Raw genomic sequence first — 15,308 nt, 5'->3', positions numbered from 1 at the left:
TATATATATGAATTTTTTGAACACTACTAGAGATATTAATACTATGTAACAAGAATTTGGGGAATCTTTGGGAAGGTTGCGTGGAATCCTTGGATTCCGTGAAACATAGTTTGAAAACCACTGATCTATGCTATAGATAGAATTTATATTTATATATCATAATATATACCACAGGGTAAGATAAAAATTTTTAAATAAGTGATTAAGCGAGTAAGTATTTGAAGAATAAAATAAATTAAAATTAAAGAAAAATATAATTTAGAGAATGAGAAAAAAAAGAGAAAATTGCCTGGGTAAAGAAATATTTGAAAGAGAAAAAAAGAAAGAAATATTGTAAATAAAAAAATATTTTGGGGTAAGAGAGAAAAAGAAAAATTGTCTGAAAGAGATTTAATTTTAAAAAGAATAGAGAAATGAAAATTTTCCAAATAAAAAGAGGAATTCAGAGAAAGAATGAAACATCTTTATTACTTTCCCTTTTATGGGTTTGAAGAGGGGGAGGAGGAGAAGAAAGAATGAACTGAAAATTACCCGAATAAAAAAAATATTGAACAAAAAAGGAGAAATTAAAATATCCTAAATAAAAAAGAAAATATAATTATTTGTTAAAATCTCTTCTAAAAAATTGTTGACTCAACCTATATTTTTATATAACATAACACATATGACTCTATTATATAAAGCAAGGCTTCTGAAAGTATTAGTAAAGACCCCGTATGCGGTCGACAAATGATAAAATATGAGAAAACCATGATATATTAAATATGTGTATACATAATTATCCAAAAGCAATGAAACAACTTTCTTCTACTCTCTTTTTTTTTCGAATATTTTCTTTTCGATAAGATAAGAAGAATGTAAGTAAAAAAATAAAAGAAAATGAAAAAACATGTATGATCGAAATAACAGGTGGGGCGTTGATACCCATTAAAAATCCATTATCGAAAATCAGAAATGAGATGAAAACGATGAGAATAAAACAAAGCTAAAGAAGAAGAGGAAGACCAAAAATAAAAGTTAAAGATGAGAGAAAGAATATAAAAAAAGAGAGAATGAGAAAAATCAAATAGAACCATTAACGAGTGGCTCGTTAATGTGTCGAAAAACGTTCGATTAAACTGACATATTTACTATACTTAATTTCCTCTTTTCGTTTATGAGCACTTTCAATTTATCCTAGAATAGAATGTTCTTTCTTATATCGCAATTGCAATAATATTACATTTAACGCTTCAGTAATTAAATTCACAAATAAAGATATAATAAGAGAATGAAAAAATGACAAATTTTCCAATTTAAAAAAAATAAAAATAAGAAATAATAATAATAGTTTGATAAAAATGAAAATAGGAATTAATCAAGAAAACGAAATATCGAACAGAGATAGAGAAAGAGAAATAAATGTGAAAATAATTATTTTTTCCGAATAAAAATAAATTACAAGAGATAGATAAAAAGATAGAGAGATAGTATATTAAAAGAGAGAATACTATAAAAAAAAAAAAAAAGAAAAAAAAAACCAAGCCTTCGAATTGAAGGTATTATATAGAAAAAGGCACGTTCTCGATGAAAAAGAGAGGACGTGAGATTTCGTTATCGCGAAAGGAACTCACAATCAGACACTCGTGTGCCACGGTGAGACATGTTTCGAGCTCGAAAGCGTTCGCATAGAGAGGTGTGCACGGACCTAATTCCGCGCTCTCGATTACGCTCGCGACCTTGGCTGCGTACGCAATGCATACAGTATCGTTTCTCTCGTTTCTCTTTGTTGCTGTCTCTCTCTCTTTCTCTTTTTATCTCTCCCTTTCTCTATTTCTCTTTCTTTCTCTCTCTCTCTAATCGAATATCTATTTCTATTTCTCTAATCCTTTATTTCTCTCTCTCTCTTTTTTAAGATTAAAATTCTTTGAAAGATTATTAGGATAATGTATGAAATAGAGAAGTTTAAGTACTAATGTATCTTAATACTTTAATTTCAAATGTGAGAACGATAAGTAAATTAACGATTAAAAGAAACAACGAAGAGTAATTTAAATTGCATATATTTTCATTGTCAGAGTATATATTTTGGAATATTGTATTTAATATAAAAATAAAGATATTTTTTTATTTTAAAGGTATATTTTTATAATAATACGATGAATTATATAAAGGTAATAGTTATTTTTAAAAAGTTGTATAATATTATAAAAATTTTCTTATTAGATGATATATATAATTTTGTAATAAATGACGATATAATAAAATAATATTATAGAATTCATAATATGTGTTAAATAAATTTGATATCATTTTTATGTAACTTCTATATAACTTTATATATTCAATAAGGATTACCATAAAAGACAAGAAATAAATTCCACCATTACTAAGCATAAATTGAATCCTTTGCAATCATTGATACCTAAACTGGCTAATTCTTTAATTTATTATACTAATCCTTAAAATCTTAGATCGTCAGGACACAACTCCCTGTAACACAATTACCTTCTCCAGAAAATAGAAAGAAAAAAAAAGTCTAAGAAATTTCTTGTCTCCCTGAAGGCTTAGAAAGGAACGATAAGCAACATGACAGGCCAATGGTATACAGTCAAACACGTATACTCATACATACACATCCATAGAGACATACGTATATATACATGCATAACACTATTGCATGCATCCTATTCCATCTCGTTTCAATATCATTTCAATATCCAAGGTGATCGTAGGCGAAAGAGCACGATCGCGAATGCGCGCGGGCGCACAACTGAGCGTTAATCATTGCAACACAGGCATGATCGCGGTAAACCAATTCGAAGGTGCAACAAGGTGGTTGGTGGAGCGAAGGACGTGTAGGCGAAGCTAGGTAGCAACCAGCAAGAAACGAACGAACAACTCGTTGTCGTCTTGCATCGTAGACAACTACACGTAAATACTTACATACGGTACGGTACGGTACAGTACAGTACGGTACGATACGGTACGGTACGGTATAATACGTAAGTACTTAAGTTGGCATGGCATATATATTCACGTGTGTATGTGTATACGTATTCACTTTAACATACGTAATAATATCAGCAAAGGATAGCAAAGTTAGCGTGCCCAGTTCGTCCTGCGTAACCGATCGCCATGTTGTTTCCAAACCCGAATTCAAGCCTGCACTTTGCCAGGAGAAAGGAGAACTACCTGTCGTAACCCTGACAGCGTAATGCTCCCGTGGCTTTATGACGTTGTTCCTCGATAGCAAATCCCTTTTTTCTTTTTTTTTTTAGATTCAAATCTACCGCCTTGAATTCTATGGGGTTATTTATATTACTTCTTCGATAAATTGTCATTTCGATTGATCTAAGAAATTCGGATCAATCAACAGTTTCATCTGTTCTATGATAAGTCAGTAAGTCGATGATATATTCGATGTTTTGTTGACAAGATTGATAAGGTTTAGTTTTATGAGACCTGCTGAGAATATTATTGTTAATCGGCTTTGAAAAATAATAAAAGAAACATTTTTAATTATGAGAAATTAAGTTTTAAAAAAGGTTTTTCGTTGTGTTTGGAATTCCTCTAATTTATTTCACTGGGTTTAGCTATGGTTCAAGTTGATATTGAAGAAAGTATCTTATTGTTAAGTTAAAAAGTATTATTCTGAAAAAGGTATAGGATATCATATTTCGCTTTTTCTTTTTTCTTTTTCAACAACTTTATTTGGTGTACACAGTTGTCACTTGAAAATACCTCTCCCATTAAGTCTTATTCTTATTGCTAGATCCTTTGAATAGTAGAATTTTGAAAATTTAACAAAATACAAAGTACTACAATTTTATTCTAAATATACTGTAATTACAATTGTGTTTACAAACCTTACGAAAATTATATTTTCGATCGTCCGTGACAAATATTTTCACTTTATATTTATACAACTTTTACGAATATTTGACGATCAATAACTCTAACGAATAAAAAACAATTGGACTAATCTAATAGTCGACTCGTTGAGATAATATTTATATTTTAAGTTATAAACTCGCTCCTAAAAAAAGAAAACGAAATGTATTTCATAAATAACCAAAAACAAACAAAAGTATACAAAAATACGATTAGGACAACTTACTCGCATCGGATAAGAAACGGTTATTAGTTCGTAATAAAGAAACATGCAACGGCAACAGTACTACTAGCAGCAGCAACAACAGCATGTAAACATCATAAGGAACAAATAGTATGATAGAATATAGTCAGCCATGATGCGTTAACGCTGCGCTCAGAGTGGCCATCCGCGATCCATCTTGCGTAACCTATTTACCGGCAAAGTGGTACGAGAGTACATATGACATAATCCGGTGCAGCAGCACGCTCCGCGCTTAGATCCGATCTCTCCGAACACTATTTTAAAACAACCTACGCGGGCGCATGCGCCCCTCAAACTCATACGGACGCGCATCGTTGCGCAATTTCGCTTCCCTATACTACACACACGTGTATGCATGTGCTAGACTGAGGAACGCTGCTCTCTTTCTCTATTTCTCTCTCTTTCTCTCTCTCTCTTATAATGTAGTATCGCGCAAACGAATACAACGAGCGAAAGAACTTTACTGTGTCAAAACGTAACAGATTTTTTATTTTTGTTTTTTTTTTTTCTAATCATTCGAAAAAAGTATTTACAATTGAGAAAATAACAAATTCCAAGTTACGTAAATATATATTATCATTTTTATGAATGATATTATATTAATTTGTGAATATTTACCTATTGTAATGATTGATATTATGTGGAATTAAATATGACGAAAGAAACAACATGTCGGCTACGTAAGTATGATATAAAGTAACGAAATTTCTTCTAGAAATCAATTTTTTAAGATATATTTATCTATTTTCTTTTATCAATTGTTATTTAAATTTCTCTTTATGCATATCAATTAATTAAATTTTTATATTTTAAATATGAAGAGATGAAATGTGGAAATAAATATGGCGGAAAAGATCGTATAGGCAATAAGAGTATGAAGCAAGTATCCAAATAACAAGGAAATTTCTCAACACTGAGAGATAAGAGAGACAGAGAGAGAGAGAGAGAGAGAGAGGGAGAGAGATGAAACTTATTCGTGGTAACCTTGAATTCTGAAGAGTGAATCCGACCACCTGTCGACGCGTTAGACGAACATCAACGCGCCATTGATCGCAGATGCTAGAGTCGACCGAATGTCGGCCATGATGGCGCACGACACGCGAATTGGAAGAACTCGGCATTCCACAGATCAAAAATTACGATGAAAATTTCGTGGAAAACAAATATTTACAAGGAACGAACGAAGTTTTGAAAAAAAACAAAAAAACAAAAAGAAAAACTAAACAATTAAAACAACGATCGAATAAACTTGATAATAATATGAACGCAAGGAACAAAGAAATGAAATATCGAAAAATAAGATAAAAGGAAATGAGAAAGAGAGAGAACAAGATTAAGAAGTCATTTTAAAGTGATAAGACGAACGCAATTTACCGGAAGCGTAAGTATCTTACATTAGATGATAAAGTTGGGATCGATCAAATAGTACTCGGTCGTGCACACATACAAGCAAGCAAGCACTCACAGATAACAAATAAATAAATAAATAAATAAACAAACTTGTAACGCAACATTAGTGAGATATTGTCGGAAAACAATTTTTATCTGTGTTTCACTGGACTATTAGATAGTTTCTCAATTGTTTACTGCCCTCGTTCCATTTCGTGTTAAATCACTCATAGTTGAACAAACCCAATTAATCCCTCCATACTCGGAACACAAATATACTACACATGTTTCTATGAACGTATAATAAGGAAGAAGAAGAAGAAGAAGAAGAAGAAGAAGATGACGATGAAGACGATTAAGTAGATGAAAATAAAGATGAAGATGAAGATGAAGGATTAAGCTAAAGACGTAGACGAAGATGAAGATTAAAATGAAAATGAATTAAAGAGTATGAGAATAAAGAGATGCAAAGTTTGTTGGTGCCGGTTAAGAGTTCGGTCAGCCGGTCGCCGGGGTTTCTATCTTTGGATCCGCGCGTACGAAGTGCGCGTCTTTCTTGCTCAATCGGCTCGTACTCGTACTGTACTGTGGTGACCAGTGACACCGTTAAACGCGGCCATTATTTCGAATGCGCCTACCGGCCCGGATATTTCCGTGGCGACCGTACATAGAGAGGACGTACGAAACCCGCGTCGATGTCGGTTTAAACGATATCTTTATTTTTTTCTCATACTCTTTTTAATTCCTTTACTGTTTTTTTCCTCCCCTTTCTTCTTCTTATTCTTTTTTCTTGTTGTTATTGTTTTTATTGTTGTTTAATTTCTTTCTCTCTTGTTCTTACCACAATTTATCATTGCTGGAAAGAGAAAATATAAAAATTTCCTCAAATAAATATTATATATATATATATTCTTTGTTATCTCTTGTAATTTCTTATCCTCTTATAATAAAATTATTGTCGATTGTACAATAAATAATACTCATTGTGAATGTATAATTATACATTGTTATCAATTAATCGATCTTATCTTTCTCTCTCTCTTTTCTTTTCTTTATCTTCAACGATTCCATGGTCACCAACTTGTACATTGATAAATATCGTCGGTTTAACACACCCCCCCTCACCCCACACCCTTTCTTTTTTAATTCATACTAATTTGATCTATTATAAACCAGTTCTTATTTTATATATCTCACTTATTCAAATTTAACATTTATATATTGAAATAATATTAATTGTCAAAAATAAATTACGATTGTTTTTTTTGTTTTAATTATACGTGCCAGTTATGGAACGAAAAATAAAATGATAATTATACTAATATGTTTCACATCGAAACCGGACATAGTTGTGCGTAGTGATAATTATCCAGTTCATTTTTCTTTCTTTTTTTTTTCTCTCTCTCTCTCTCTCTCTCTATTCACCGGTTTTACTATGCGTTAATTTTCCACGAAATATAAGCGTGGTCACGCCTGAGCTACCTAACGGAGGTAGGAAAGATATTGCGTTAACGCGTGTTCCACTTGGACTTGGGGCTCTCACCTGTAGCTCCTGTACCGTCGTGTTTCCAGCCACCCTCTCTCTCTCTCCCTCTTTCTCTTTTTTTTTGCTCACTCTCTGTCCGTCTGACTCTGTCTTTCTTGATCTCGATTTATCTGTTCACTTATCTTTTTTAATCCTTGGAATTTGCTCGATTCCAATATCGAACAAAATCGCCTTTCCATTCCCCTTAGATCAACAATTTTCTTCACTTATTCCATCTATCTTTCTAATTATTAACACATACTCACATGTGTACGGATTTAATATCCGTATAAATGCAACTATATATACAGAAGGTAATTTGTAATATAATTCGATGATCAAAGTATAATATTTTTTGTATTAATAATATATTAAATATTAATGTAATTATTAAATATTTATCGAAGAAAATATATATATAATTATTGATATTAAATTAGTGTATTTATAATACAATTATTTGATTTTTAATATTATAAGAAGACTAAGATAAACAATTTCTTGTAAAATTATAATAAATTTCCTAGAAATAATTAGGGAATAAAAAATATGAAGATTTCGAACAAGTATTCGTACCAATACATTTATTATTTCTATGGTCATCTATTTTCAATCTTTATCCAATAACGCGGATACCGTTTATAATCGAAGGCTTCCCGACCTTGCAGACTATATATACATAATACATAAAAAGCTACTAGATATTTTCTTTCTTTTTATGTATTATAATAAATCGTTGATAACAAGTAAACGTAATACTTTTCTTTTTTATTTTTTTAATCAAATTTGCACCTATAATATCACCATAAATAATTAAAATGAGAATTAAAAAAAGAAAGAAGAAAGAAGTGTAGGGGAGGAATGATAAAGTAAAGGGATACAAATTTTTTAAACGTTGTGTCAAATGTTAAAACAAAAACAATTAATCGTTAACAAACGATTAAGAGACAAATAATTTAAATAAATAATAAAAATAAAAAGAGAAAGCGTGCGCGCGTGTGTGTGTGCGTTGAAAAATGATAAAAGTACAACAAAATGGGGGATAAAAATGGCGTTTGAAAATGTGACTCGTTGGATGCGTTCCTTACGTGGTTATACTCGGTGGCGCGTATTACGGTACGCTTCTATCCTTTACAAATCTAGCCGCGCCCACGTAGCGGTATCGGGAGCAAAACGTGGATATATTTCCTTGCCACGCCTGACCAAGCGCAACACGCAACACGCTACACGCTACACGCTCTTACTTTATTCCTCTTCACGTTTTACGCGATACTTGCACACGTTGCATTTACCAAACGCCACCGAACGTGCCAAAGTCTACCTTCCTTTATCACAAATTACTGACAAAAAATTTTTAATATAAATATGTATGTATATGTATATATATATATATATGTTTGTGTGTATAGGTGTGTAGATGTGCATAAAGAAAAAAATTCTCTCTGGAGAGAACCACGAGTAAATTCGATTCGTATAAATTTTCAATCGAACGAAATATTTTTCACACAAAAAATCCAAACTTTTATAATGTTTCTTTTTTAATCCTCGCCATTACAAATAATTGTAAATTTGCCAAATGTATTTTCTTCTGTTCCTTCTTCTCTTTCGGGAATATTTATAAATATTTGTATTAATAAACGGCTATCGCGTATGTGACTATTGCTTCATCAACATTCGATTTAGCTAGCAACATATTGCAATATTTTCGAATTGTTTGAAATTACTTTATGATTTTATGTTATTGTCACAAATTTGTAAACACAAATATATTATAATATTCTTCGAATGATAAGGATTCAAATTGATTGGAGATATTGAACAATCGAAAAACTTGAATATTTAACATAAATATCTTCTTTCTATTTGAAAACCAATAAAAATCCAACAAAAGATACTTTTCTCTCCAAATTCTAAACTATTGCAACCATTGAAATGAACGTTTAAAATTTTCTTTAATATCAAACGATATTATCTAAATGCTAAGTGTATTTAAAGTTTCTAGACTTATAGTCTTAAAATTTAAACAAAAATTAGGCTGTAACAAGTATTGAGAAAGAATAAATAATTTATTCCTAATATCATATAGAGATAGAAATCTAAATAACCTAAACGAACCCAAATAAGTCTAATCCTGTACATCTGTTCAAACCAAAGAAGAAGAAAAAGAATGGAAAGGAAAAAAAAAATGATAATAAACTTAAAATAAGACCGACATATGAGTCACACATTTGTCAAATCGATGAACTCCACGATAAAAAGTAGGACAAATTTTCGTATCATTTGTTATTGATCGATCATACACATTTTTCTCATTTACAATGTTAAGCCTAATTATTAGAAAATTTATATTAAATACAGGATATTTTTTAAATATTGATCAAGTGATTTGATAATAAAATTCATAAAAAGAAGTTAAGTTAATTATTTTGGCTCGTGAACAGATATAAGAAAAATTAAGATACTTTCATTGAACTGCATCTTATAGGTACTCATATATAAAAAAGAGAGAGAGAGAGAGAGAGAGAATTGGAGCTTACATTAAAGAAAAGTGAATATAAGATAGAAAGTTTCATTGATAATAAAATTAGTTCAAATTCTAAAAGTTGAATTAATTTCATTTGACCTATGAACGACTCGCGTATGCACAGATATACATATAAGAAAAAAAAACATGTAATGCTTCCGTTGAACTGCAACTTATTGTTATTTATTAGTGGTCACGTATATAAAATCAAAGCTTACATTAGAGAGAGGTGAATGTAAGATAAAAAGTGAGAGAGAGAAAGAGAAGGAAGAGGGGAAAGTCGAAAGTCGAAAGCGCTTCGGTTTGAACGGCGCTTACATCACTAGGATGTAGCATTGGAGTTGTTAGTAAGAAAAGGAGGGAAAGAAAATCCCAGCCGGCCGGCCGGCCTCCTCCATCATCCTCCACCATCATCCTCCTACTCCTCCACCACCACAACCACCACCACCACCACCCCCTTTCAACTCTTGTCGTTCCCGTGAGTGCCGCGGGGAACAGGCCGGCATGCACATGCGCACGACGTAAATGGGCCACACGCTCGTCGCTCCGCTTTAGGAACGAGGTCACGAAAATTAAATTTTCTGATTAACGGCACGCACACGCCCGGGAGTGTGTAAGTGAGAGAGAAAGAGATAGAGAGAAGAGATAAATGATAATATACAGTCAACATCTTCTTCTTCTTCTTCTTCTTATTAGTATTATTCTTTCTTCTTCTTCCTCATCTTTCCTAATCTTACCCTAATCTTAACCCAAATTTTACTCAAAAATGTTTTCTATTTTTAGATCCAATTTAATCCATTTTTTTTCAGTTTAGAAAAGTTAGAGATGTTGATCATATATCATCCTCTACTTCACTCGTCATTATATCTAATAATATATTAATCTTGCTTGCAATTATGAGATTAAATTGATTTCTTTTATTTTTTTTTCTGTTTTTATTTTAAAATTTGTTAAAATTTTTTTTTTAATATTTTTTAATAACTCGATCAATGTGTATATTCTATCTTAAGCACTTGAGTTATGTTTTAACGCCTTTGAGAATGTTATGCTGAGATCATAAAAGAAAAAGAAACATATAGAAAGAGAGAGAGAGAGATAGAGATAGCATGCGTATGCTTTGTCTTTAGTTCGGACGCAGTTCTTAGATACGATGCAACTCGATGCAACGCGATACTGTGCGCGTGCGAACCAGAAACAAAGGTGACAAGATCAAGCGCGAGTTAAACCACAGTGCTGATAATGTTAGTGTTGGTGATGATCGGTTGTTTTCGAACAATTAAATATACTGTTTGACATTTAAATTTTTATTTTTGTATTATATGTGGTTGGGAGGGGGGGGGCGATGTCTTAAAAGTTTAAATCCCAACATAGAAACTGTTCAATCTATCCTTGAATTTATTTTATATTTTTTAACTTCAAATACGATGATAATTAAATATGAAGATTTCTATTTTTAAATGTGATAAATATTTTGAGTATTCAAACAATAAACATTTGTATGTATTATGTATTATGAACAAAATTATTATACAATGCGAAAGGTATTAATACGAAAATATACAAGTCTAAATTATATTTGTGTAATAAGCAAATAATAATCATTGGAAAAAAGAACGATCTTTTGATGCAAAGATAAAAAAAAGAAAGAAAACTGGGAAATTACATGTAAGTACACGAGCGTGTAATTTGAAAGTTACATCGGTTTGGAAAGAGAGAAAGAAAGAGTTTAGCTGCATCTAACGACACAACACAACCAACAAATTGAACCTTTCAACCGTGGCATATCCGTGTTGGTTTTTTTAATGACGTAGCTTAACGTCATCAAAAACAAATTGTAATAAGAAAAAATCGATGATCAGTTAAGAAAGGATTCTTTCCTTCCAATTTCATTTCATGATTTCTTTTCATATCTGTTTGTTTTTTTTTTTTTTTTCCTTTTTTTTTCTTTTCGTCTGACTATTCATATAACATAAGACAGTTACTTCCGTGCATCGTTAAGCGCGAGTTAACCCGATTAACGAGTTCTCTCGTGTGCGTGCACGTTCTTAATCGGATGAAGGAAAGCAAGCATCGAGAAGGTTTAGCGATCGAGCTCCTCGCACGTCCGACCTGTCATCGCTCAAGCGTGTCTTTGGAAGCTCCGAAAGGAAAAACCGCTGCTGAGAGAATCGAATGAAAGATAGTTAAAAAAAAGAAAGATAGAGAGAGAGAGAGAGAGAGAGAGAGAGATAGAAAAAGAAAAAGAGAGGATCGTTCGATGCGCCGCGCCGCGCCGCTGCGGTGTGCGACCCGCGCATGCGCGCAAACGCGTCAACTCGCCGGGAAAACCGGCGAGAACACGATCTCGCGTTTTAAGACGAAACTTTTCAAATATTCTCTCGCCGAAGATCGTTATATTATTATCTATTTAAAAACAAAACAAATCTAATCTAAAGTAATTTTAACAAAGGGAAAAAAAAATGTAACGTTTAACGGTAATAAACAAACGAAATAATATAGATAAGAATTTAATCGAACAGAATAAAATTATAAATTGTTCGATATAATGATAATAATAGAGATATAGACAAAAAAAATTGCGAATAAAAACAAAAAAGATTTGATAATAATAAGTAATATAAAAGAGAAAAGAAAATGACTCACCTCCTGTCCGTTAGGTGCAATGATAACGTCAACCTCGTCTTCACGATGCTGAGTGACCTCAGCTTGTATCTCCCTACCGTTGTAGGTTAGGTAAACCTTCTGACCGGGTACGAGGCGTGCGCCGGTGACGGAACCAAATCCGGGTCCTATGAGGTCACGGTCGAAATATTCGGTACTTGGACTCGGTGGTCGGCCTCCGGGCACCGAGTCAAATCTAACGGAGTACCGAGTCTTCGGTGTTATACTCAAACCAGACTCGGACGCCGCCGATGCCGGCGTCTTAACGGCGTGTATAACACCGCTATAATATTTACCGTCCTCACCGGGCGCGCACACCCTCGTACCGATTATACTGCGCTTCGCCAGTCTCTTGCCCGTCGACATTATTCGAGCTCGAAGCTTTTTTCTCTCCACTCTGCCGGTCGGCGACGCTATTACGAAGAACTGAATTTTGACTTCTTTTTATTTTCCCTTTTCGTTAATTATTTTATTTCTTTTTTTTTTTTATTATATAGAGAAGGATATATGATATATATATATATATATATCTCTCTATATAATCATCTATCTGTTTCTCTTTTGATCACTTAACACGACAACGTACTGTGTTTCTTTATCTATCTATCCTATCTATCTACCTCTCCCTCTCTTTCACGTTCGGCTTACACTCAACTTATTCGAGTCTTCGCGCGAACCTCGCTCACCCTTCCGCCTTCCGTTTGACGCACCTCTCCCCCCCCAACACGATACACTACCACTGCGCGCTCTGTTCTCTTCCTACTTCACCGAGACCTTGCACTTTTTTTTTTATTATTATACCACACTTATCCTTCTTCTTTCTCTTCTTCTGTTAATTGTTTACTTTTTTATATTTTTGTATCTTTCGAACTCTAACAAACTAGTCCTTCCTTTTAAACAATTCCACTAATATATAGATACGGATTTCGTTACGATCCGATGATCCACATGACGCAACGCGATCTCGATCGACTCGAGATCGATTTAGTGGAATGAAAATATACGATAGCTGAGGACGATCAGTATCAGTAATAACAACAGATCGGATAGAAGAATAAAATGAATCGATTTGAAGATCGTTAACGCACCCCTCTTCACGGCGCTATTCGGCGCGAGCGTGCGTGCGTGCGTGCGCGCGCGCACACGCGGCCCTTTAAACGGTGCCACGACGAGCGTCGTAATTTTCTGTCGTATGGACGACGTAACGGAAGATACCGTTCTCGCCGTCTCTATTATTAATATTATTATTATTGTTCTTCTTATTGTTGTTATTATTATGATTACTGGTGGTGCTGCTGCGTTTGCTGCTGCTGCTGTTGCTTTCGCTGTCAGTGCTCCTCGTCGTCACGCCGTCCTCATGTTCACACCGGCACCTCGCGATCGATTTCGCGTCGATGTACTTTCGCTCGCACTTAACCAACGACGGCATAATACGTGGAAACAACGCACTACACTCTCTTCGCTCGTCCAAAGTACGCGGGCTTCAGACTCGTACAAAAATGATTATGGGAAATCAACAAAATAATACTATATACATATATAGATATTATTTATGTATGTATGTATATGTACGTGATGCCGGTAACTGGCTGGAAATAATACAGAAGAACAACAACAAAACTCGTAGGATGCTGTTGATAAAAATCGGAACGATAAAGAAAAACGGAAAGATTAATCGTAACAATAGTAATAATGCTAGTAAACAACAATAATCAACTGACGTAAGAGTATACAACAACGACACTAAAAAACCATTACGACGACGATGCCAAGAACCGATGATGATAATCGGTATTATCTCAATATACGATATGGTTTTAATTCACGCGATGTCGGCTGACATATGACGCACAGCTGAGCGGCCGGGAAGGACTGAGGACAGACAGAGCCGTACGGCTTTCACTGCGCCGGCCGGCCGGCCACCCGCCTGCCTACCCCTTCCCTCTCCCCTGAAGGAAAAACAGCTGATAGATAACAACAAAGACACGTGACCGTCCGGCTCAACGCCATTGGCCAACCGCTCTGACCTACTTACTCCGATTGGCCGAGCGAAGCGAGTGAGAATCGGGGAAAGGCTGGAACGCGAGCGCCTACCTCCCTCGCTCCTTCACTCGCACTATTTTCTTCTCTCGCTCGCTGACTGAGACCCTCCGAGCTCCGTACCTCCTCCCCGCTAATGAAACCCCTTCCCGGCCTACCCTACCGCTCCTCTTTCATCTCCCTTCTTCTCGCCAATCCATATCCCTACTCCACACCCTCCTTTCCTCCTTGTCAATCTATCTGTCTCTCTCATTCTTTCTCACTCTTACTTAGCTCAACACGTTGGCTCAACGAGACAAAACTTTCGAAAATCAACATCTCGAGAATTATAATCAAATTCATTCTATTTTTCTTATTATTATTGACAGTATTCTTTTGAAAAAGATTCATATTTCAATGTACTTTTTTAGTATTCGATATTTAACACGAAGGTTTTCTCGATCAGCTGTTGCCATCGCGTTCGCGAGACGGCGCATCAGCTGTGTGGACGCCGGTGACGAAACGAGGACGGCTTGTTTAAAGAGAAAAAGAGAGAAAGAGAGAGAGATAAAGAGAGAATGAAACGACACGCGCGCCATTCCAGTAAAGAAAAAGAGAGATGTTCTTAACCGACCGTCGCCCAAAGAGATGCTTATTATCGACGCTTTCGAACTGATACCACCAAATATTTTCTTTCCCTCTCTCTCTCTCTCTCTCCCTCTCTCTCTCTCGCTTTCCGTCTATCTGTTGAAATCAATGATGATTTCTTTTTCAATGACGACGACAAAGATCTTTTATCTCTTTCCTTTCCCTTTCCTTCCACCTTCCTTCTTCCCACGTCCATTGTTTCGTTGCGTTAACTTCGTGTCCGTGATAATGCGTCACGTTTAGATCGTGTTGCGTATTTATTTATCGAGGAACGCAGAAACGCGCGCGGCACACTCGACGGAGACCGACACTAGCGCCATCCCCTATGAACTATTCCGGGGATTTCCCCACCACTGCTACACGCGTCCTACGCTATATCATTTATCATTGCTTTCGTCATCCCTCTTTCTCTTCTTATTTCTCTC

At 34.5% G+C, this 15,308-nt stretch overlaps 1 protein-coding gene and 1 long non-coding RNA gene across 2 annotated transcripts in view; both read right to left on the bottom strand.

The window, feature by feature from the left end:
* Positions 1 to 15,199, bottom strand: part of LOC106788040 (zinc finger protein 395) — a 93,584-nt gene extending 78,385 nt beyond the window's left edge. The window contains exon 1 of the mRNA XM_014750958.1: positions 12,199 to 15,199. Coding sequence (XP_014606444.1) covers positions 12,199 to 12,582 — 384 coding nt within the window. The 5' untranslated portion in view covers positions 12,583 to 15,199. The remainder of the gene's footprint in view (positions 1 to 12,198) is intronic.
* Positions 3,664 to 4,179, bottom strand: LOC106788048. Its single transcript, XR_001381862.1, has 2 exons — positions 4,100 to 4,179; positions 3,664 to 4,018 (listed from the first exon to the last, which is right to left on the bottom strand). It is a non-coding gene; the product is annotated as an uncharacterized LOC106788048 (long non-coding RNA).
* Positions 15,200 to 15,308: the final 109 nt, after the last annotated feature.

Source organism: Polistes canadensis, unplaced genomic scaffold, assembly GCF_001313835.1.
Source record: "Polistes canadensis isolate GaletaPanama2010 unplaced genomic scaffold, ASM131383v1 scaffold_5, whole genome shotgun sequence".
Taxonomy (NCBI): domain Eukaryota; kingdom Metazoa; phylum Arthropoda; class Insecta; order Hymenoptera; family Vespidae; genus Polistes; species Polistes canadensis.
This window is presented reverse-complemented; position numbering and strand designations above follow the sequence as displayed.